Source organism: Malaclemys terrapin, chromosome 1 (assembly GCF_027887155.1).
Source record: "Malaclemys terrapin pileata isolate rMalTer1 chromosome 1, rMalTer1.hap1, whole genome shotgun sequence".
NCBI classification, from domain to species: Eukaryota; Metazoa; Chordata; order Testudines; family Emydidae; genus Malaclemys; species Malaclemys terrapin.
In genome coordinates, this window is record NC_071505.1 from 133,981,830 (window position 1) to 134,006,908 (window position 25,079).

At 45.7% G+C, this 25,079-nt stretch overlaps 1 protein-coding gene across 6 annotated transcripts in view; it reads left to right on the top strand.

Moving 5' to 3' along the window:
- TSPAN11 (tetraspanin 11) overlaps positions 1-25,079 on the top strand; it is a 198,278-nt gene that overhangs the window by 119,599 nt on the left and 53,600 nt on the right. For all 6 annotated transcript variants that reach the window (XM_054039563.1, XM_054039584.1, XM_054039555.1 and 3 more), the window contains one exon: positions 10,325-10,411. In XM_054039563.1, the coding sequence (XP_053895538.1) occupies positions 10,325-10,411 (87 nt within the window). The remainder of the gene's footprint in view (positions 1-10,324; positions 10,412-25,079) is intronic.

The following is a 25,079-nucleotide window of genomic DNA, read 5'->3' on the forward strand; positions in this document are numbered from 1 at the left end:
GTACTCTGCTGAGAGCTTCTCTGTCCTCTGTAAGGCCTCCTCAAACTCTTCCTCAATTGTTTTGTTTCTCTATCTCTCAGAGTTCTCCCTCTTGAAGAGACCAAGCATTTGACATGCTTTTAACTCAGTAACAGGGGCTCTTTTCCCTGGTATTATTACAAATTGTAACTTTTCTAATTTATTTACCCATATATCTAGTTCACATGCTTTTAGTGGAGATAAACTCACCACTATAATCCCTGAGTTTTACCCATTTACTCTTCAATACCAGTGGCTTTTGTATAGTGTTAATATCACTGTTTCTGGCAATGCATTGGCTTGTGCACCAGTGTCCAACTTAATATTAATATACATCCCGTTTGCTTATAGGCTGGCAGTCGATTCATCTGCTGCTAGTGTTATCCATCACTCCAATGATGAATTCACCTGAGCTAGCGGGTGCACACACTGCTGGTTCTTGCAACGTGATGTAATGCATTGCATTTCTTGCATCTTTTCCTATATGTCAGGCATTGTCCTGACTTGTGGTAAATGTCACAGAACGTGCAGCTCCATGTGCTATTTTTGCTTGATTCTGACTTGTGCTCCATGTGCCTTTCTGCCTCAGGTCACTTTTCTTGCGGTATTTTGGATTCTCTATCATATCTGTAGTGTCAAAGCACCGACCATGCTCTACAAGCTTCATTCCAGTTTGGGTGACTTCTGTTGCTTGGTCAATTATAATTGTTTTGTCAAGGGTTAATTCTGGATTTCCCAATAGTCTATCTCTGAGGTTTTTTTTGTTCTAGATCCCAATCACAATCTGTTTTTTTTAATTACCACCCTCCACCCCTCAAGAAATTGAAAGATTGGCTCTTCAGCCTTAGATCATTTACAAAGCCTTCTATGGTTTCACCTTTGTTCTACACTATATTGTTTAAAAACATCTGTTGAGAGACAAGGTGGGAGAAGTAATATCTTTTATTGGACCAACTTCTGTTGATGAGAGAGACAAGCTTTCAAGCTTACACAGAGCTCTTCTTCTTGAAGGTTTGTCTCTCTCACCAACAGAAGTTGGTCCAATAAAAGATATTACCTCACCCACCTTGTCTCTCTCATATCCTGGGACCAACAAACAAAGCTACAACAACACTGCATAAAAACCTCTCTCTCATGTGACTCATTTTTCAGTGGAGTGCAGTACTCCTCACATTTCTGTAATACAATTTCATAATTAACCTCCTCTGCCTGAGTTAACTGAAAACTGTTAAACACATTAAGTGCTTCAGGGACACCCTCATTTCTGACAATAGCTACCTTCTGACTTTTTTCTTTTGCTAGCATCCATTCCTGTGCAGATTCAGAGTGAAGCATTGTGTAAACCTTTTCCAGTTGTTTTCCACATTTTGAAGGAGTTTCACTCTGATGGGGCTTTTCAGTGCTCCATTCTTCTACACAGGTTATTTCTTAGGGTACCAGAAGTATACAAGGACTGTTATGTTCAGTGCTTCAGGTGCTTGCAAAAGATCTGCTTTATTCTTTGACCGGGTTCCATTTGGCTGTGCATAACACAAGAGCTTCACAGCACCTCACCCACACTCTGTCTTGGGAAGCTCAGCCCTAGAGCTTACCATAACTTCCATCTGAAGATCTCAAATTGAATTGCAAACAGCAATTAATGGAGTCTTGGAGCATCTCTAAATAAATTATTAGTCTAAAACAATAAAAATGGGTTTTAAATGAGCTAATGTTGCTAACTGTCAACAAAGTGTAGTGCATACCTGCCACACCACTTACAAAACCAAAGCACCTAAAAGCATAGCTAAGGGCCTCATAAATCTTCCATTGCCCACGTAATAAACATGTTATTCTTAACGACAATATACATTTATCACAATCTTAACTTTGACCTATGGATTGTTTAGAATTTTATTTCCTATCTTTGCAATATTGATTTTGATATTTTTAAAGTGTCACATATCTAGTTGAACTTCCCTCTTGGACACTCACCAGACAGCTGTGAGGTGATGCACCTCACTGGAACCCATCTGCTTTAAGCCTCCATAGTCTGAACAGAGTCCAGGCATTGTCCAAGACTTGGAATCTCTAGGCACACTCTTAGGGTGCAGATCCTCTGCCTAGCACCCCCTTCTGAGAGCTGAGACCCTGCGGTCCAACTGCCTAACCCTTGGGACCAGTGTTGACCCCTCAGACTCTCTTGTAGCTTAAATACACCTCTCCCAGAACTTCAGATATGTGGGTGCTCTGGTTGTACAGTTTACTTCTTCAGGGGCGCACAGACAGACTTTGCACAGGATTCTAAAACACCATGGCTCTTTACTTAACAACATGGAGGATACACATATCTAGACAAATAATACATGCTCCTGTATGCAATTCCCTGTCTCAGTTCCTTGCCACTCTGGAGAGTTCTTTGGGCTTGGTCAAAGTCCTTGGGATGCCCAGGATCCTTCACCTGCAGCTGTATAACTTCTCTTCAAAAACACGGAGCTTTCTCTACCCAAGCTTTGTGTCTCGGACCTTTGCTGGTCAGCAGTGTAGATCAGGTCATCCTACCCCACCCCCTCTACAAAAGCCTGCCCATCTCTTCCCTCTTCTGCCCAAAGCTTCCTATTCCTATCTCAGTGAGTCTCTTGAGTTTATGTATCTCCCTACCAACATGTGGTTCCTTTGTTCTGCTGCTGGTGTTTTCCACTCACCCAATGCCAGTTCCCTGCAGACAAGGAAGAGGAAAGCTTGAGTTAACCCACCTGAATAGGTGGCCATTAACCTCTAACAATTCACCATTGTAGTGATACAGTCCTTGTCAGCAAATGGTGGATTCCGCATCTGCAAATAGTTATTCCATGGTACAACAATTCCATAACAATGACCCAGCATATACCGGAGTTTACAAGTAGTACAGATAAATCCCCCAAATCGTCACATCGGGATATGGCTAATAGGGAAATAACAGTTAATTGAGATCAAGAGATGATACATAAAAGGTCTGCTATAGTCGGTCCAAGGCATTTCAATCTGCATACCCAAAAGTGGAGGCATCCACAATCAGTGCCCACTGTTGACAATTCTGGACATAATACATGGTCCTGCTCAGTGGAGGAAAAAAGTCCCATTGCCATCAATGGGGGCAAAATTTGGCCCATGGCTGTAACAAAAATTGTAACTAACAATCCATATTCTTCTCAAATTGCTGGTGCATGAGTTCTCAAGGAGCTTCGAAGAAATTGTAAATTGCTTCTTTTCACATCAGAGGGAAGAAAAGAAACAAATCAACATTTCAAACTGGGGACCTTTGTTACTGAACTGTAACTCAAATGTTGTGTTGGATTTCGTTCAAACTTTGTACCAATGTTCATCTTTGCTTTCAGAGTCAATCTGACCATTTTCAGGCTAAACCCATTTCCCAAGCCATTCTGATGGGAGGGAGGGGACAAAAACTTGATTTTATAATGGCAGTTGGTTGCAAATGTAACTATGGAGATACTACTTCCCATCCATAATAAGTATGATTATCCCCAGGAACTGGAAAATGTACTGGTTACCTACTAGCCAAAAGATTAAACCTATAGGCAAGGGGCTGATCCGAAAGCTGGGTATGGGAGAGGCCACTAACAAAGTCCAGGGATAACAACCTGGTGAGAAGCTCATCCCTGCAGTTGCTAGACAGGGAGAGGGTGCTTGGATTCCTGCTAGCAGGTTCTGGAATCTTCTACAGGGCTCCCTCAGCCTCTACCTAGTAGATGTCTGCTAAATTCAGAGCTCCTATCTGCAAGGAGAGAGATGCAGTTCTCTGTGCCTCTTCTTCTGTTGTCCTGTCCTTAGAACCTCCTCACTGCTGAGTTGGGTCTATACTACTCTCGCCCCCTGCTCTCATCATATAATCGTTTTTTTCCCCTTTCAACTTGCCTCAGGTGTAACTCCAGTCCCTGCCTCTGTTGCTGCCTGTAGCTTAGCCAAGCAGAAGCATGAAATGGTTATGCTTTTTGTTAGTTCCACCCACAGGAGTCTCGAACAGCTGCTGTGAACCTGACCAGTCATGTTCCTTTCACTCAGTGGCGAGCAGCAGGAGAGCCACTGAGGCTGTCTGTCAGTGAATCAATGAAGACCACGCTGCATTGGGTTATAGGTTACCATCAAAACTGTAAGGGTTAGAAACATCTTTTCTTAATAAAAACTCAAATACAGCAATTGATGGTCTACCTCCTCCCTACTTCCCAGAGAAAGCTTCTTACACTAGCTGGAAGATTTTTCAAGGTATGTTTCTACACTGTTTAGAGATGGAGAATAGATGGCATGGTCAGGATCAGTGGCTTCCCCAGTGCCACTCAGTGTGTCAGTTGAGGAGACAGGGCTAGAGCCCCTGGGCCAAAATTTTCAGACCAATGTGCATAATGTTGGACTCCCAAATCCATATTTAGGCTCCCAAATAAAAATGTTCTGATTTTCAGGCATGCTTAGCACTTGCATCTCTCATTGCCTTAATCAGCAATTCTGAAAATCAAGCCACTTTATATTTAGGATTCTAAGCGTGCGTTTAGGAGTCTAACTTTAGGCACGTGGGTTTGAAAATTCTGGGAAAGAGTTCACTCCCAGTCCTGCACTCTGCCCACTAGTCCACACATCCTCCCCAGCTAAACAGCACTGACTACCGAATGAACAAGTACCAAGAAACCTCGTTGTGGATCAGACTCGGGCTTCTTGAAGTGATATTAAAAAAACCTAGCTACAGATCTTTTTAAAGCATCTCCTTAGAAGTCTTTTTATGAATGTTGGCCAGATGCTTCAGAGATATTCATGCTTCAGTCTTTGCTTGCAGGCTAGAAATTCAACTGATCTCAAATTCAGTGCCAATATTTGCAGTTGTTTAATGATAAACATGAGAGAGGCAATAAAGGGACTTGAAAGTATTAAAGTCTAGGCTGCTTTGGGGTTTTTTTTTAAAGTCCCTGCTGTACTTTGCATTGACGGAAGCAAAGAAAATTACATAACTACCTCCTGGGGTAGGGTTTCTCTCTTTCTTTTAACACCAAAAGCACTCTCTGTTTCACACTGCTGCTTTCCCTGGCACAGTGTGTGTTACATCCAGCAGCAGAAACTAATTTTAAAACTTGATTCTTTGCTCAGAAGCCCTTTAAAACTCTGAAGGCATCATTCTTCCTAAGCTTTTCTCTGCTTCAGTGTACTGCACTGATCATATATTTTATCTCCTTGTGTATAAATATTTTATATTGATTTTGCATTACAAGTGGCAACAGAAAAATATAAAACTATGCGTTCTACAAAGTACCGTGTCACTTTATACATATTCCTTTTAATACACATTCAGTTTATACTTGCTTCTAGAACTAATGGATGAAAACCTATTTCCAAACACTGGAGGAGAAAAAAATGGAAGTCCTTAGCTTACTGGTTGACACTGACAGATAAGCATTTTAAAAAGTTACCATAACAGATGTGCTTCTCTGGGTGGGGGAGAGTTGGCCAATCAAAATTCAGTTCTCATTAGTTTATATCACCCTCAGTCCAGAAGCTGCTTTAAGACTGTCCTGCCCAATCATAGAGATGGTGTCAGTTCTAGATTTGGTATCACAGCAGTTGTCAGTCATTCACATTACATGTGCCTATGTTGCAGTTCACTATGATGTATAAAGAAGGACTCATGGGTTTTTACAAAAAAATATAAATAGAACGGGGATATTTCTGCTAATTTTTTGACTCAGAAATATCAGGAACATCAAGTCTGCTCTTCCCTGTTTCTTGCTGGAGGGCTTCTTCAAGGAATCAGAGAATTGGCCTGATAGGTTGGGAGCTATCTCAGCCTTTAATCAATAGGGTGGGTATATTGTGGGTATATGTAATCTTTACCGAAGAGAACTTTTCTCTCAATTGTTTTTCAGGCATTTGAGTTAAATGAATTTAAAATGAACAAAACACAGAATATAAAACAGCTTGAGTAAAAGTCACTTCTCTGCTGAAGCGCCGAGGTTTCACATTCTTAGTGTCTTTAATGCCTTAATTTTACTTGGTCTTCAGGCATCCACAGAGTCTTCTAGGATAAATTTGATAGACAAGACCTGCATTACTCATTTAAACAACAAAGAGAAAAAAAATAAATGTAAATAAATCTAAAGCCTTTCAGGCCTTCTCTCTGCATCATAACAAAGCCAAAAAGGCAATAGACCAACCTTCTTTTCCTTTGTAGGTCACCTTTAAAGTGAATATAATGCTAGTGAAAAGGGATGGATTGACAGCCCTGGCTAGTAAAATCCTCGGTTACAGTTGCTGATTTGTGTGAATGAAAGCATCCAGCTTGCCTCTCAGAGCCCAGGTGGAGTTTGAGGGGCTGATGGCTTTTTACTTGCAGACAAAGCATGACTAAGCAGGAGTCTGATTGACAATAATATTGAAACCTCCCCCCCTCCTGTCCCCAATTCCATTATTAGAGTCACTTTTCAGAGTGAGACTGCACGTTCACGTGTACAGATTACCCTCTATTCTTTGCATGTGTGCCATTGAGATTTTTCTAATCTGGATAATAAGCATGTGTTAGGGAAAATAAAATCAATCCTGCCACAGTGCAGGGGGGTAGACAGAAGACCTATTAAAAATCCATTTGAACCCAAAATATTCTGTGATTTGTGACTAGTTACTAGTTTAATTTCATGCAGTCTAAAAAAGAGAGTTTCTATGTAACCCAGACATTCCAAAAGTATTAGAGATTACGCTAACTTCTTAACAGTATTGACATCATTGTGATTTACACAATGCTGTTGAATGAAATAACCATAGGTAAAACAGAAAGCCAGGGGGACTGTATGGTGAGGGGATTGAGGCACAGTGATGGGCAGAAGTGTGGAAAGCTTTCACGCTGCTGCCTGTGCTATGTTTGACTGTCCTGCTCCTCTTACACTGGTGTAACTCCATTGCGTTCAGTGGCGTTACTCCTGATTTACACTATTGAAAGCGAGAGAAGCATCAAGTCTCTTATGTCAACACGTAGATTGTAAGCACCTCAGGGCAGGGACTTTGTGTTTTGGGTTTGTACAATGCCTAGCACAGTGGAGTCCTGGGTCATGCCTGGGTCCCGTAGGTGCTATCTCAGTACAAATAATAATAAAAGAAGGTTCTGCAGGTCAAAGCATGCCCTCAGCGACACCAGTGCAAATCCATTAGCTTCAGTGGGTTTACACAGGTGTCACTGATTGGAATTGAGTTGATGGGAAAGAATAGACTCCAGCTCCTTCTCTCCAAGCTGTGTTGGCTGTGCAGGACTAATGCAAATAAAAATGCAGTAAATTCCTAACATCTGCTGACTAGAGTGAAAAATTATTCTAAATATACACAGAGAGGAGATCTGTTAATTAGGAAAGTGTCATTTTTACGCAGTCATTTTTCTCTTTCTCTCTCCGGCATGTATGCTGTAAAATGAGCTCTGCCATTCCCAGTTTTTATTATCACACAGTTGCTGGGGAACATTCAGCTCTCAGCCTTTGTTCTGTTGTTACTAGCATGGAATGCCTCAGCTCTGCTTGCAGTGGATGTTCCAAATAAGCTTACTGGAACTTCACTAACGAGAAAGTGTGTTTGAAGGTACAAAATAGCGTAATCTCCACAGCAGGGAGAGTTCCAACCAGTTGCTGGCTTTATCTGGCAACCGCTAGCATCTTAGATTTAGCAAGAAGCTGTCCATTCTGACCATTTTAAATAGTGAAAATGACATCCAGTGTGGAATGAAAATATGTTTGCCCCAGTTAAAGTATTTGGAACAAGTTCATGACATGCATATATGCCTGCAATATTTGTATTCAATATGCATGCAGAGATGTTGTAGGGAAAAGTGAGCAGATTTGTGACACGTTGCTAAAAGAGTAATTGGCACTATTTTGTCCCTCCCCCGTGGAAAGGCAGCAAAAAGCCTATGACCTGTAAACAAGGAAAAAATGGCTTCACTGGGGTTTTGCATCCTTCTTTCAGTAGCTTGTGCCTCCCCAGAGATTCTTGTCAGTGCTTAGTTCTCTGGCGAAGATCATGGGTGGGGTTTTCCACACATTCAGTCCAGGCTGTTGTCACCTTGAATAGATGTCTGTGCTTCTGTGGACTACCACTCCTATCAACCCTTTTTCTGTATCTGTCTCAATCTGTACTAATCTGTCAGAAATCTCAGTTGCCCACCCACCCCTCCACACACACCCCCGAGACTGCTGTAGGAAACTCAACTGCTGGGTCCTCAAGTGTTTTAAATCTGGAGCCTGAACAGAGCCCAGCCACTGCCCCACTCTTGGGATCCCTAGGCACATTCTCAGGGTGAAGACCCTCTGTCTAGCACCTCTTCCTAAAAGCTGGAACCTGCTGTCCAGCTGCCGCCCTGCTGGACCCAGTAATGACCCTTCAGACTCCCCCATGGCTTAAGCACACCCTCTCCTAGACACCCACGAAGATGTGAGCCATTTAACTCCCTCAGGATGCCCCCTGGTAACAGTGGTGGATTTAGAGTTAGCGGGGCCCTGTGCTCAGCTTCATTTTTGGGGCCCCTCCTTGGGACCCAGCCAAGAAAAAGAACATTCTCTCTTACCTCCCCACCACCTCTGTTTTTCATTCTTTTTTCTTCATCCTCCTCCTATAAATAATAGGAAGTAAATGAAAATAAAGTGCGGTACCTTGATTGTTTTTGTTGTCTAACTTATTTTTCCACAGACCACTTGAAAATCACTGAGGGTCTGGGCAGACCACTTAATGATCTTTCCAAATATTGTTTGTACCGTTAGCTAACTATTGTAAAGCGCTTTGGATAAGAGAGCTTTATAAAAAAAAATGTAAAAAAACATTAGGGTGCGGGAGGGGGCTGGGGCAGGGGGTTGGGGTATGGAACGCTTACCTGGGGCAGCTCCCATTTGGTGCAAGGGGTGCAGGTGGGGATGTGTGGGGGGGTGCAGGAGTCAGGGAGGGAAAGGGGTTAGGAGTGGGTGAGGGGGTGCAGGAGTCAGGGCTGGGGATGTGTGAGGGGGCTCAGGGCTGGAGGTGCATGGTCTGGGAGGGAGTTAGGGTGCAGGAGCGGACTGGGGGTTGGGCTGCAGAGTCTGGACAGGAGTTAGGATACAGGAGGGGGCTCAGGGTTGGGGCAGGAAGTTGGGGTGTGGAGCGCTTAGCTGGGGCCGCTCCCATTTGGTGCGAGGGGTGCAGGTGGGAATGTGTGTGTGTGTGTGTGTGTGTGCAGGAGCTACCATTCGATGCTCTGGGTGGGGGTGGGAACGTGGGGGGGATGCAGGAGTCAGGTCATAGGGTTGGGGGTGCTGGGTATGTGTGGGTGGTGCAGGAGTCAGGGATGGCAGGGGGCTGGGGGTGTTTGACGGGGGTGCAGGAGTCAGGGAAGGGGGCTGAGGGTGTGGGCTGGGGTCGTGGGGGTGCTCCCAGCCCCTTGCCCTGAGTGGCTCCCGGCAGGGGCTGGGGGGAGGGGTATGTGTAGGGGGAGTGTGGGACCCCGCCTTTACACTGCCCTGCCCCGATTCCACCCCCTTCCCCAAGGCCCAGCCGCCGCCTCCTCCTCCTCCACCTTCCCTGAGCGTGCTGCGGCTCCGCTCCTCTCCCTCCCTCCCTCCCAGAGCGACTTGAGCCCTGGCAAACAGCTGTTTGGCGGCAGGGGAAGCGCTGGGAGGGAGGGGCGGGAACATGGCACGCTCGGGGAAGAGGTGGGAGAGGGGGGAGCTTGGCTGCCGGTGGGGGCGGAGCCTGCAGCAGGAGCCCCAGGAGCCGGCTTCTGCCCCCGCAGCTGCCTGGCCCTGGGGCCCCCTGTCGTTGGGGGGGCTCCATGCCAGGGCACCCTGTGTTTTACTGTAAATCCGCCTCTGCCTGGTAAGTGTAAAACCTATAACACACACAGGCGCTTTGCTTAGAGCCTAGCATGTGATTATTCTTTAACAGCACAAAACACACACAACCATACAAAATAATAAACTCCCTCTAAAGCACACATTGAGTCACAAAGATGCTGTGACCACTAGGCAGCTAGCAATCTGCAAATCCCAAGACTTACAAAGGGGATTCAAGTTTGGGCGTGCTGTTGCCTGTTTGCAGAGTTAAAAACCATCACAATAAACAGAACTGACCCTCCCTGGCTTTACTGTCAGTGTAGAATTCCTTCTCCCCTGTTGTCATTCCTCTTGATTTTAAGTCTATAGGCTGTAATTCTATACACACTAAAGAGCTGTAATTTCCTGTCTGTAACAACTATGAAAGCTGTATGTGAGAGGGAGGAAATGGACAGTAAATCTTGTCAACACCGTTGAATTATCCCTCATAGTAAACACAATGATTTTGCTTGCAGGGAGGATGCATTACTAAACTGGAACAGTTCCTGGCAGATCACCTTTTGATAATGGGAGCTGTTGGCATAGGAGTAGCTTGCCTTCAGGTAAGTCCCAAAAGCACATCAAAAGCCGGGTTATTGTTCCAACTCACTGGACCCTCCAATCTAAGGGGTACCTTCTTAACTAAAATTTCCTACCATCTCTATAGCTGTACTAGCAGTGGCCCCAGGGGAAGCACTAGTGTAGACCAGCCAGTGTTTTAACCAATGTGCCATCTTCCATGGTCAAAGCAGGTCTTTGACACCGTTGATTGGAATCCCAGCAGCACCAGCACATTGTCTGCACTTCATGTTACCACTGGTGAAGCTGAACTGGTGGCAGCAGCGGCAGGAAATTAGGAAAATAAGTCTAGCATACACAAGGCCTGAGTGTGGTTTTCTGTCATTTGTCCCTTGGAACCAGTGCTCTGGTTTCACTTACACATGAGATCATCTGGATTTACATGTAAAGCTCACTTTTTAAAATTGTGTGATCTTAGTCTAATAGCTGTGCTGGGCGTAAATAGGAGATACAAGGATTTCAAATTTGGGACCTCTGGCTGATGCAACATAGGCTTCTTCCGATGCTGATCTGGCGTATAGTTTCTTCTAACAGCGTTTGCCTGGTTTTTCATTTTATTAAATGATAAATCAGGCAGTGACCTTAGAACAGAAATTTTCTGACTGAGTGGCTTTTGAGGCTGGCTTAAACCACTTTCAGGTTTTTTGTTTTTTGTTTTTTTTAAAGTGAGCAGATACAGTAGCAGAGGTTTCTCTATGAAAACAGCATGTATGGGTGACTAGCAGAGAACAGGTCAATATGACAGACAGTTCCTTCAGTCTCCATGTATTTGGATGGATGGATGGCAGTCATGAACAAAATATCATTTTTGTGGATGGGAGGTTCCTTGGTGAGCTCGTTTCCGGTCTCTGGATGGGAAAGTTTGTTTGGAAAACAAGCTTCCCCAGCCCTTTCTGTGAACGGAACAATTAAGTGAAAGAGAGAGAACAACATCCTTTCAGGCCTCTAGGGATAGCACCAGTTTACATTATTCAAGTGGCAAGTAGCTGTATTATCTTAAAAAATAAGAAAGCTGTCTGGGATCAGCTATCGTGGAAATGAGGCAGCAATGTTCTTTTATCCTCTTAATTTACCTTTTTCCTCACAACTTGCCCCAAGGTCACACAGTAAGTCACTGACTCCTGGGAATAGAACCCAGACTTTTGTTTTTTCATGGATGCATATATTCCAAGGCCAGAAGGGGACCATCGTGATCCTCTAGTCTGACCTCCTGTATAACACAGGCCATAGGACTTCCCTAACAGAATTCCTTTTGAACTGGAGCATATCATTAAAAAATAAAACCAATTCCATCTCGATTTTCAAATTTCCAGTAATGATGAAGATCTACCAAAACCCTCTATAAATTGTTCCAATGGTTAATGACCCTCCCTGTTAAAAATCTACCCCTTATTTTCATTTGAATGTGTCTAGCTTCAACTTCAAGGCACTGACTCATATTATACCTCTGTCTGCTAGACTGAGAAGCCCATTATCAAATATATGTTTCCTATGTAAGTAATTTTAGACTGTGATCGGGTCACCCCTTAATACTCTTAAGCTAACTAGATGGAGCTCCTTGAGTCAGTCACTATAAGGCATGGTTTTCTGTCTTGTGTTTTAACCACTAGACAATGTTGCTCCCTTTGAAAATGTTCTTTCCCGTCTGGAACATTGGTGTTAGACTCTCTCAGGTTCTTACAGCAGAGCTACATGTACTTTTCTGCTCAAAGGTCTAGTAAAGCTTCCGTTTTATATTTCACAAGCTGGAAACTCAGCAGAGGAAAAAAAAGACAGGGAGTTTTAGGTCTACCTTAGATCTGAGATATTTGTAGAGATCAGGGGAAATATCAGAAATTCCATGTGAACCCTGGAACAGCTAATTTAGTATCTGTTGCTGTATAGAGGCATATGGCTACTAAGCAGTGACACCTGGGGTAATTTTTTCCCTTCGGGTCTTTGTTCAGCACAAGGTATTACTGATCCTGTGGCGTTAAATATGCAGAAGTCTTCTCAGACTTTATGGAGCTGCTCTCAGCACTTTTGATGTAGAAATGATTTCGGATGTGGACATCTCTTGTCCACTCATTGTGACTTTGTCACAATGGGAAATAGGCTTTTTTGTTTCCCTCCTTCAGTGGTTACTAATAGGTACTGCTGGTGTCTCGCAATACTCCCCAGGAAATGGTGCCTGGTCCTGCCCCATCTCTAGTCATTTTAGCAGCTGTGTTAAGGGAAATAATTCTGCTTACTCGTTATTGGCAGAGATGGGAGGATGTACTCCTAATGCCAGCTAAACAACTGCTCAGTCCCCTTCCAATATGGGCACTGTAATGAATGGAAAAGAGAGAGGAAGAATCTGGGTTATTGCAGCTTGTCTTCCAGATTCCATAACTGACAAGGAATTGCACCATAGCTCAGCGTGATTCTCTTCATTTGGAACTAAGAATAAAAGTATTTCATACTGAATATTGAATCGAGTGGTCTCCAGAAAAAAAAATTACAGTAAAATTACAATAGATTTTAGAGTCCAGCCAAAAAAAACCCAAACGTTTTTTCTCCAAGAAAATAAATGTGTCAAACATATCCTAGTCAGGTGGGAAGGACCTATAGAGAGTCTGGCTTTTGAGTTTAGCTTAGTCTTGAATCTCAACCGGCATTCACCCTCCACAACCATCCTTTCCCTCTTCAGCCTCCCAGAGTATTTTGTGGAAGGGCCCAGCAGCTCTCTGTCTCTCTGTGACCAGACTGACCAGTGTGTTCGGGTTGCACATATTCTTCAGAAGATTTAGCCTGCTGGGCCCTGTGTTGAAGTCAAAGATAGGGGAGCTATGCATTTGGTTGTCTTTAGGTAGGGTAATGGGAGAAAGGAAGGTACCCACTGATTCCTCGAACACATTTTAAATAACATATGGTGGCTGCATTCAAGCTCATGCTTTTAAAGTAGTTGCTATAGTCCTATTCCCCTAAGGCTATGGCTATACTACACACCACTGGTGGCACCGTGTAGGGTATGTGTAGCCTCATGCCACAGCGAAAAGCAGGCTGTGTTCATACTGCAGTGCATAGCAACATGTTAGTGAAAGGCTCTGGCAGGGGGGAGGCAGCAGGGAAGGCTCAGCCCCCCCCCCTCCGCCCCTCCCATATCAGAGCCTTTTCCCCCTACCAGAGTCTTACCCAGCTGCAGAAAAAGACTCCAGCAACAGGGACATGCTGACATCTGTCCCTGAGGCAGGAGAATGGCTCCAGCAGCGGGGAGCTGCCGGAGCCTTTCCCCACTGCTGAAGACTTTTCCTGTAGTAAGGAAAGGTTCCAGCAGCAAGGAGACAGCGGGACACTACACTGCTAAAAACAGCAGTGTAGATAGGGAGGCCTGGCTTGGGCGAGGGGAAAGCCAGGTAGGTTGTGTATTCAGGCATGTACCTACACCCTTCAGGCATGTCTTTACTCACCTAAGCCATGCCTCATGGCCTACATTGCTCTTTATACCTGTGCTAGGGGGGCTACGTGTGTATGTACACTACACAGCGCCAAAAGAAGCTTGCACCCTAAAACCTGAGGGAAAGATGCAGCAGCTTCCCAAGCACAGAATTAATAAACATGCATAATATTAAAAAAAACAAACCCTCTCCGCCTCTTTATGTGTTTGAGCTCTTTGTGTGTCTCCTATAGCATGATACTGGAGCATAAATTTTTTTTTCATTAATATGCATAAATACAAAATAGGGAGTAACTGGTGTCACAACTGGGACATAGGTGGTCAGATCTAGTGGTCAGAGTGGAAGTTGGGCTCGGTTGGGTGTCAGAAGGCCAGACTCCAGGACAGGCCAGAGGGCAAACCAAGAGCCAGACGCCAGGAGGCAGGTGGAGTCAGAAGCTGTAGTCTGGAGTCTCTTACATGCGGGGTCTGAAGCAGAGACAGGCAGGCAGGCAGTCTGGGTTGTTGCTGAGCCAGCTCCCTGTCATGGCTTCCTGGCTTAAGTACTAGTACCAGCAAGAAGCTGCCACTCAGGTCCTACTGGGCAGTACTTTCTACTGAGCCCAGCCAGACTAGGTCCTCCTGCAGGAACCTAGCGTAATCCTCCTGTGGTGATGTGAAGGGGTCAGTGGCCCAGAACTCCCCCCGGGCCCCAGATTCTAGCCCTGGAGGTTCTTACATCATCTATTCCTTCAGACCACCCTTCGGGATAGTGCTTATCTGGGTGAGCCTCATGGAATTCCTCTACCAGGTCAGAGGCATGGATACAAGTCAGGTTCCCAAGTGTGCCCTCTTCAGGGCTGTAACCTACCCAGTCCACCAGCTAGTACGGGTGGCCCCATGTCCATTAAAAATGTCATGCAGTTCATATTCCCATGACCCTGGATTTTAACTGGTGGAGGCAGTGGTATGAGTTGGTCAGAGAAGGGGGTTCTCTGTATAGGCTTCAGAATGGAAACATGGAAAACGGGGTGTATTTTGTGAGATGGCGGAAGCTGAAGTTTGAAGGTAACCAGATTAATCTGCTGGCACACTGGGTAGGTTCCCAGGAATCGGTGGTCCAATTTGGAGGAGAGTTGCCTGGTCTGGAGGTGTTTGGCAGCAAGCAATACCTTCTGGCCTGCTGTAAACACTAGAGTTTCTTGTCACCAATGGTCATCCGCCCTCATGACCTCTTCTAAGGGCATGTCTACACTACAAAATTAGGTCGATTTTATAGAAGTCGATCTTTAGCAACCGATTTTATACAGTCGATTGTGCATGTCCCCACTAAGAGCAGCCGAGTGCATCCTCAATACCATGGCTAGCATCGATTCACAGAGTGGTGCACTGTAGGTAGCTATCCCACAGTCCCCACTGCCCATTGGAATTCTGGGTTAAGCACCCAATGCCTGATGGGGCAAAAACATTGTCGCGGGTGGTTTTGGGTACATGTCGTCCGTCTCCCCACCCCCCATCCCTCCTTGAAAGCAACGGCAAACAATTGTTTCGCACCTTTTTTTCCTGGGTTATCCGTGCAGACGCCATAGCACGGCAAGCATGGAGTCCGCTCAGCTGCACACTGCTTTTGTGAGCATTGTAAACACCTCGCACATTATCCTGCAGTATGTGCAGAACCTAGCTAGGAGCTGCCAGAACGAGGACGACTGTGAGGAGGACATAGACACAGATGTTCCTGAAAGCATGGGATGGGGGAATTGGGATAGCATGGCAGCATTGGGGCATGTTGATACAGTGGAATGCCGCTTCTGGGCCCAGCAAACAAGCACAGACTGGTGGGGCCGCATAGCGTCGCAGGTATGGGATGATTCACAGTGGCTGCGAAACTTTCACATGCATAAGGCCAATTTCCTTGAACTTTGTGAGTTGCTTTCCCCCATCCTGAAGCGCAGGAATACCAAGATGAGACCTGCCCTGACAGTTGAGAAGCGAGTGGCTATGATATCCTGTGGAAACTTGCAATGCCAAACAGCTACTGGTCAGTCGGGAATCAATTTGGAGTGGGCAAATCTACCGTGGGGGCTGCTGTGATCCAAGTAGCCAAGGCAATCAATAACCTTCTGCTAACAGGGGTAGTGACTCCTGGAAATGTGCAGGTCATAGGGAACCTCATTGCAGCAAAGCCATCCACTAACTGTGGTGGGGCAATAGACGGAATGCATATTCCTATCTTGGGACTGGACCACCTTGCCAAGGGGTACTTCTCAATGGTGTTGCAAGCACTGGTGGATTACAAGGGACGTTTCACCGACATCAACGTGGGATGGTTGGGAAAGGTGCATGACGCTCATATCTTTCGGCACTCCGGGCTGTTCGAAAAGCTGCAAGAAGGGACTTTCTTCCCAGACCAGAAAATTACTGTTGGGGATGTTGAGATGCCAATAGTTATCCTTGGGGACCCAGCCTACCCCTTGCTCCCATGGCTCATGAAGCCGTAAACTGGCAGCCTGGACAGCAGTAAGGATCAGTCTATAGGCTGAGCAAGTGCAGAATGGTGGTAGAATGTGCCTTTGGATGTTTAAAGAGGTGCTGGCGCTGTTTGCTGAGTAGATTAGACCTCAGCACAACCAATATTCCCATTGTTCTTGCTGTGTGCTCCATAATATCTGTGAGAATAAGGGGGAGACGTTTATGGCTGGGTGGGAGGTTGAGGCAAATCACCTGACGGCCAATTTTGAACAGCCAGACACCACGGCAATTAGAAGAGCACACCGAGACACGCTGCACATCAGAGAGGCTTTGAAAAACAGTTTTATGACTGACCAGGCTACAGTGTGACAGTTTGTGTTTGTCCTTGATGCAAAGCCACCCCCTTTGATGAATGTACTTCTCTGTAAGCCAATCCCCCTACCCCCCTTCGACCACAGCTAGCACAGGAAATAAAGTCCCTATTGTTCTGAATCCATTCATTCTTTATTTATTAAAAAAATCTTGAGATCACTGACAACACTGACTAGTGAAAGGTAGCTCGGGTGGGGTTGGGGAGGAGGGAAGGACAAGGCCACAGTGCTTATTGTAGCCACACTACAAATCAAAACTGTTTGAATGACATCCTTCTGTTGCTTGGGCCATCCCCTGGAGTTGAGTGGCTGGGTGCCCGAAGCCGCCCCCTCCCACGTTCTTGGGCGTCTGGGTGAGGAGGATATGGAACTTGGGGAGGAGGGCAGGCGGTTATACAGTGGATGCAGGGTGGGGTCTGTGCTCTTGTTGGCTTTCCTGCAGCTCCACCAGATGCCTCATCATGTCCGTTTACTCCCCCATTAGCCTCAGCATCTCTTCCTGCGTGTTCCGATCACGCTCACTGTGTGCTTTCCTGGCCTCTGCCACTGAATGCCTCCATGCATTAAGCTGTGCCCTATCAGTGCGGGAGGACTGCATGAGCTCAGAAAACATGTCATCGCGAGCGTGTTTTTTTTCGCCTTCTAATCTGCAATAACCTCAGGGAGAGAGATGATAGGGGGAGCATAGAAACATTTGCATTTGTGGGGGGATAAAAAGGGCGAGTAAAATTTAAGATGATACATTTCTGAGAACAAAAGGGAGACTCTTTCACAGTGAATCAAGCAATTCACAGCAGACAGCACATGTGTTTTAGGTACAAGGTCGCATTTTCCCTTTTATATTGAGGTCCTGCCAGTATAGTGACACATCACACATGGTTGGGCAACAGAATTCGGTTTCCAGGCATCCATGGTAAGCCAATGGGTAGGCGGGGTTGGCTTCTTATGCCTTCATAACATGTGGGAATGGTTTCAAACTGCAGTGCCCTTGTTTCCCATAGCAAGCAATGCCAGTTGGGTTTCATATTTAAAAGGAGGGGCTGCGTTTTCAGGTGGATATGCAGCATACACACCCACACCCACGTGGCTATTCTCCGGGATGATTCCTTTTAGCCAAGTGCAAACAGCCCAGCATGACCAGGGATCACCAAACAGAGGGGATTACTGTTTCCTTACAAAAATTCCCCTATTTCAAGCAGGTGACCATGAATGATATCACTCTCTTGAGGCTAACACAGAAAGATATAAACCGAATGTTGCTTGAATGCGACCAAAACCTAGGACCATTCGCTGCCATGCTTTGCGCTGCAATGATTCCAGACTACTTGCTACTGGCTTGGCGTGGTAAAGTGTCCTACCATGGAGGACGAAATAAGGCAGCCCTCCCCAGAAACCTTCTGCACAGGCTTTCAGAGTACCTCCAGGACAGCTTCATGGAGATGTCTCTGGAGGATTCCCGCTCCATCCCCAGACATGTTAGACTTTTCCAGTAGCTATACTGGCCGCGAATGCATCCCACTTCTTCAGGGCAAATCAAACATTAAACACAATTGCTTTTAACCCCTGTACTGTAGTTACAAATGTGCATTCATCAGAGGTGCCTTCTCCAGCTTCAGGGTCGGGGAACAATTCGCCCTGGGAGGGTATTGGCTCCAGGGTGATGAAAAGGTCCTGGCTGCCGGGGAGAACGGATTCACCGTTTGCCTGCTGCACATTCTCCTCCTCCTCCTCCACATCCACAAAATCCTCCACCCCATTGCATGAGACTCCCCCCTTGCAGGTGTCCACGGACAGTGGTGGGGAAGTGGTAGGGTCCCCCCCCTAGAATTGCATGCAGCTCATCATAGAAGTGACATGTCTGGGGCTCTGACCTGGAGCGACCATTTGCCTCCTTTGTCTTTTGGTAGGCTTGCCTGAACTCCTTAACTTTCACGTAGCACTGCTGTGTGTCCCTGTTGTAGCCTCTGTCCACCATGCCCTGTGCAATTTTGGCATATATATTAGCATTTCTTCTGCTGGATCGGAGTTCGGCCTGCACAGATTCTTCTCCCCATACAGCAATCAGATCCAGTGTCTCCCTTTCGGTCCATGCTGGGGCTCGGTTGCAATTCTGAGGGGACTGCATGGTCACCTGTCCTGCTGAGCTCGTCACGCTGAAATGAAATTCAAAATTTCCCGGGGTTTTCCTGTGTACCTGGCTAGTGCATTGGAGTTCAAAGTGCTGTCCAGAGCGGTCACATTGGAGCACTCTGGGATAGCTCCTGGAGGCCAATACTGTTGAATTGTGTCTGCACTACCCCAAATTCGAACCAGCAAGGTCGATTTTAGCGCTACTCCCCTCACCGGGGAGGAGTACAGAAATCGATTTTAGGAGCCCTTTAAATCGACGGAACAGGTTTGGTTGTGTAGAGCAGTGGTTCTCAAACTATGGCCGCCGCTTGTTCAGGGAAAGCCCCTGGTGGGCCGGGCTGGTTTGTTTACTTGCCGCATCCGCATGTTTGGCCGATCGCAGCTCCTACTGGCTGCGGTTCACCGCTCCAGGCCAGTGGGGGCTGTGGGAAGTGGTGCGGGCCGAGGGACCTTCCTGCGGCCCTAGTTTGAGAACCACTGGTGTAGAGGCATTCATTTTAAAATCAACCTCACATGGCTAAATTCGACCTAAGCATGTAGTGTAGACCAGGCGTTGGAGAGTGGGTTCTGTTTCTGAGAGTGAGACCTGTCTCCCTTACATTCAGACAGCTGGCTGCCCTATGCAAATACCTGCAGCCCCTCACTGTCAACATCTCTCTGTAAGGTGGGATGGAGTAGCTGGTGGTGCAGACACTGCTATAAAATACCACTTATGCTCTAGGATGAGGATGTCAAGCCAAATAAAGAATGCCTTAAAATAAGTCTTGCTGGGGCAGGTGGGGCTTGTCAGCTTTGGCAGGCAGCTCACTCAGGAGAGGGGAAACTCCAATTTGGACAGCCGACCTGTAAAGCTCATCCAACGGATATACTCCTGTAAATTGGTGGCCATGTCACATATATGCCAGAGGAGTAGGGCATTCCCCAAAAACAATGTATAACATGCTGGCCTGACTGTTGTAACTGGGCAACGGCCACTGAAGTTAAAGAAGCAAGTGAGTAAGCGGATTAAGCTCAGATGTGGAGCATACACACACTGACTGGAAGAAGAAGGAGCTATCTAAGATCCTAAAGAGAAGAAGAGTAAATGTGGCATGTGTATAAGAGACCAAATGGGAAGGTGGAAAAGCCGAGGTGCTGGAGGAGGATTACAAAATCTACTACTCAGGGAATTCAAACACCCCCTTACCCCCCAGCGTTGTTGGAGTTATTCTGGATGAAACCTGGCAGAGTCACGTGGTAGAGGTTACCAGAAGTTTGGGCCAAATGATGTGTTAAAATGTGCTGGGAAGAGGTAACATCCATATAGTGAGTGATTATGCATCACAGGTATGAGAGGGTTAAAAGAGGAGTTTTTGTGATGAGTTGCTGTGCCTTATTGGAAACATACCATCCAACAAGAAGATAATTGTCCAGAACAGATCTAAATGCACACAGATCAGATATAACTGTGAAGGCTGGATACGAAATAGTCCACGGAGAGCATGACATTGGAACCAGAAACTTGGAGCGGGGGGAGAGGAGGGAATGTCCCTACAGACTTGTCTGGCACTGGACTTAGAGATCAGAAAGTGAACACACTTTCAGAAGAAGGAAATCTATATCATCACTTATGCCAAAGTAAAGGACACAAGACCTAAGTTCCCCCTAAGCTGTGTGGCCGCCTATTAAGCCCCGTGCAGGGGCTCAGGCTGCAGCAGGGAGAGCTGTCTCTCCCCCAGTCCCAGACCTGCCACGCCTGGGAGAGACACCTCTCCCCACCGGTCCCAACATGGACCTGCCCCGGACTTGCCGCAGCCAGGGGAAAGGCACCTCTCCCCCCTTCCCCCAGCCCAGGTGCTGCTGGGGGGGAGTCCTCTCTCCCCGCCATAGCTCCCGGGCAGTATGCATCCCAAACCCTTCATCCCTGGCCCCACCCCAGAGCCCGCACCCCTAGCCAGAGCCTGCACCCCCCCACACACACACCTGAACCCTCTGCCCCATCCCCGAGCCTCTCATCCCCAGCCCCACCCTAGAGCCTGTACCCCCTCACACACACACCCAAACCCTCTTCCCTATCCCTGAGCCTCTCATCCCTGGCCCCACCCCAGAGCCCGCACCCCACACCGCATCCCAATCCTCTGCCCCAGCCCTGAGCCCCCCCACAACCTCCAGACCCCTTGGCCCCAGCCCCAGCACATTAATTTTGTTGTGTGCATCAATATAGTGGTGATGTGTCACACATCACCTCCAAATTGGTGCACGTAACAAAATTCATTCCGCAGTTGCGTGGGAAAAATTTGAGGGAACACTGGTGGCAAGACTGAAATCTATTTCCCTTTAATAAGAAAAGGCCGATCATGAATAATCAATTGTAAGGTACACCTTATGAGTGCATTGGGAGACAGCAGAGACCTCTCCTTTCTGCCTTGAGAGAGCAGAGACCTTGGAAGCTCCTGAACTCCTGGGCACCAGAAAGGACTAGGTTGGGGAAATGTACAGACGGGAATTAAAAACACTTGAAACCAGGAATAATGTGTAGACTTCTTGACAACACACGTGGTTGTGTGGAGGACAGTTGGTTCAAACTCAAGTCATCTTTTCTGGAAACAGCACATGAAGTCCTAGGAGTGATGAAACCAGTGCCAAAAAGGATAAGAAGGGAAACCTGGTAGTGGAACCTTCAAGTTAAAGAATCTGTTGAGGGGGGAAAAAGATAATGTTCAAAAAATGGCAAGCTATTGGTTTGAGCAGTGATAAGATGGCACATACGGAGGCAAAAATGGAGTTCAAAGGAAGTGTTGCAACAGCTAAAAATATGGCCTCCTATATAATCGAGTAGGTGGAGGACATGAAGGAGAGAATACCATCTATAGACTTGCCAAGGCAAGAGAGAAAATGACAAGGGATGTGAATGTGTTTGCTTATATTACAAACGAATGTGGTATATTGCAAACTAATGTTGAATCAATCAACAAAGTTTGGTGTGATTATTTTGAAAGAGTGATGAATCAGAAGAACCCAAGGGAGGAATTAAGAACACATAAGCCAAACCAGAACATGACAGATTACATACACAAGACAGAGGTTGCAGAGGCACTTAGGAGAAAGCACCTGGGCCCGATGAAGTACCAGTGGGTGCTGTGAAGTCACTGGGAAGGGAAGGCATTACGTGTCTTATAAGTTTGTTCAATTATATTCTTAAGAAAAAAATGCCATGGGAATGGTATAAAGCTTTGTGGTGCCTATTTTTAAACATAAAAGAGCTAGTGCGCTGTGTACTAATTATCACCCAGTTAAGCTGATGGCACACGTCTGAAAGTGTGGGAGAAGTTTATTGAAAAGCCTCTGCACAGAATGGTTGAAATTTGGAAGGGTCAATATGGATTCATGCCAGGAAGGAGCAGGATTGTTGCCTTATTTGTGCTATGAATCCTCATAGAGAAGTTCAGAGAAAAGAGATGGCAACTGGGTGGTTTTTGTGGACCTGAAAAAGATGTATGGGCATTCATAGATTCATAGATTCTAGGACTGGAAGGGACCTCGAGAGGTCATCGAGTCCAGTCCCCTGCCCGCATGGCAGGACCAAATACTGCCTAGACCATCCCTAGTAGACATTTATCTAACCTACCCTTAAATATCTCCAGAGACGGAGATTCCACAACCTCCCTAGGCAATTTGTTCCAGTGTTTAACCACCCTGACAGTTAGGAACTTTTTCCTAATGTCCAATCTAGACCTCCCTTGCTGCAGTTTAAACCCATTGTTTCTGGTTCTATCCTTAGAGGCTAAGGTGAACAAGTTCTCTCCCTCCTCCTTATGACACCCTTTTATATACCTGAAAACTGCTATCATGTCCCCTCTCAGTCTTCTCTTTTCCAAACTAAACAAACCCAATTCTTTCAGCCTTCCTTCATAGGTCATGTTCTCAAGACCTTTAATCATTCTTGTTGCTCTTCTTTGGACCCTTTCCAGTTTCTCCACATCTTTTTTAAAATGCGGCGCCCAGAACTGGACACAATACTCCAGCTGAGGCCTAACCAGAGCAGAGTAGAGCGGAAGAATGACTTCTCGTGTCTTGCTCACAACACACCTGTTAATGCATCCCAGAATCATGTTTGCTTTGTTTGCAACAGCATCACACTGTTGACTCATATTTAGCTTGTGGTCCACTATAACCCCTAGATCCCTTTCTGCCGTACTCCTTCCTAGACAGTCTTTTCCCATTCTGTATGTGTGAAATTGATTTTTCCTTCCTAAGTGGAGCACTTTGCATTTGTCTTTGTTAAACTTCATCCTGTTTAACTCAGACCATTTCTCCAATTTGTCCAGATCATTTTGAATTATGACCCTGTCCTCCAAAGTAGTTGCAATCCCTCCCAGTTTGGTATCATCCGCAAACTTAATAAGCGTACTTTCTATGCCAATATCTAAGTCGTTGATGAAGATATTGAACAGAGCCGGTCCCAAAACAGACCCCTGCGGTACCCCACTCATTACGCCTTTCCAGCAGGATTGGGAACCATTAATAACAACTCTCTGAGTACGATTATCCAGCCAGTTATGCACCCACCTTATAGTAGCCCCATCTAATTTGTATTTGCCTAGTTTATCGATAAGAATATCATGTGAGACCGTATCAAATGCCTTACTAAAGTCTAGGTATACCACATCCACCGCTTCACCCTTATCCACAAGGCTCGTTATCCTATCAAAGAAAGCTATCAGATTGGTTTGACATGATTTGTTCTTCACAAATCCATGCTGGCTATTCCCTATCACCTTACCACCTTCCAAGTGTTGGCAGATGATTTCCTTAATTACTTGCTCCATTATCTTCCCTGGCACAGAAGTTAAACTAACTGGTCTGTAGTTACCTGGGTTGTTTTTAGTTCCCTTTTTATAGATGGGCACTATATTTGCCCTTTTCCAGTCTTCTGGAATCTCTCCCGTCTCCCATGACTTTCCAAAGATAATAGCTAGAGGCTCAGATACCTCCTCTATTAGCTCCTTGAGTATTCTAGGATGCATTTCATCAGGCCCGGGTGACTTGCAGGCATCTAACTTTTCTAAGTGATTTTTAACTTGTTCTTTTTTTATTTTATCCGCTAAACCTACCCCCTTCCCATTAGCATTCACTATGTTAGGCATTCCTTCAGACTTCTCGGTGAAGACCGAAACAAAGAAGTCATTAAGCATCTCTGCCATTTCCAAGTTTCCTGTTACTGTTTCTCCCTCTTCACTAAGCAGTGGGCCTACCCTGTCTTTGGTCTTCCTCTTGCTTCTAATGTATTGATAAAAAGTCTTCTTGTTTCCTTTTATTCCCGTAGCTAGTTTGAGCTCATTTTGTGCCTTTGCCTTTCTAATCTTGCCCCTGCATTCCTGTGTTGTTTGCCTATATTCATCCTTTGTAATCTGTCCTAGTTTCCATTTTTTATATGACTCCTTTTTATTTTTTAGATCGTGCAAGATCTCGTGGTTAAGCCAAGGTGGTCTTTTGCCACATTTTCTATCTTTCCTAACCAGCGGAATAGCTTGCTTTTGGGCCCTTAATAGTGTCCCTTTGAAAAACTGCCAACTCTCCTCAGTTGTTTTTCCCCTCAGTCTTGATTCCCATGGGACCTTACCTATCAGCTCTCTGAGCTTCCCAAAATCTGCCTTCCTGAAATCCATTGTCTCTATTTTGCTGTTCTCCCTTCTACCCTTCCTTAGAATTGCAAAGTCTATGATTTCATGATCACTTTCACCCAGGCTGCCTTCTACTTTCACATTCTCAACGAGTTCCTCCCTATTTGTTAAAATCAAGTCTAGAACAGCTTCCCCCCTAGTAGCTTTTTCAACCTTCTGAAATAAAAAGTTGTCTCCAATGCAGTCCAAGAATTTGTTGGATAGTCTGTTCCCCGCTGTGTTATTTTCCCAACATATATCCGGATAGTTGAAGTCCCCCATCACCACCAAGTCTTGGGCTTTGGATGATTTTGTTAGTTGCTTGAAAAAAGCCTCATCCACCTCTTCCACCTGGTTAGGTGGCCTGTAGTAGACGCCTAGCATGACATCTCCCTTGTTTTTTGCCCCTTTAAGCCTAACCCAGAGACTCTCAACACTTCCGTCTCCTATGTCCATCTCTACCTCTGTCCAAGTGTGTACATTTTTAATATATAAGGCAACACCTCCTCCCTTTTTCCCCTGTCTATCCTTCCTGAGCAAGCTGTACCCATCCACACCAACATTCCAATCATGTGTATTATCCCACCAAGTTTCAGTGATGCCAACAATGTCATAGTTGTATTTATTTATTAGCACTTCCAGT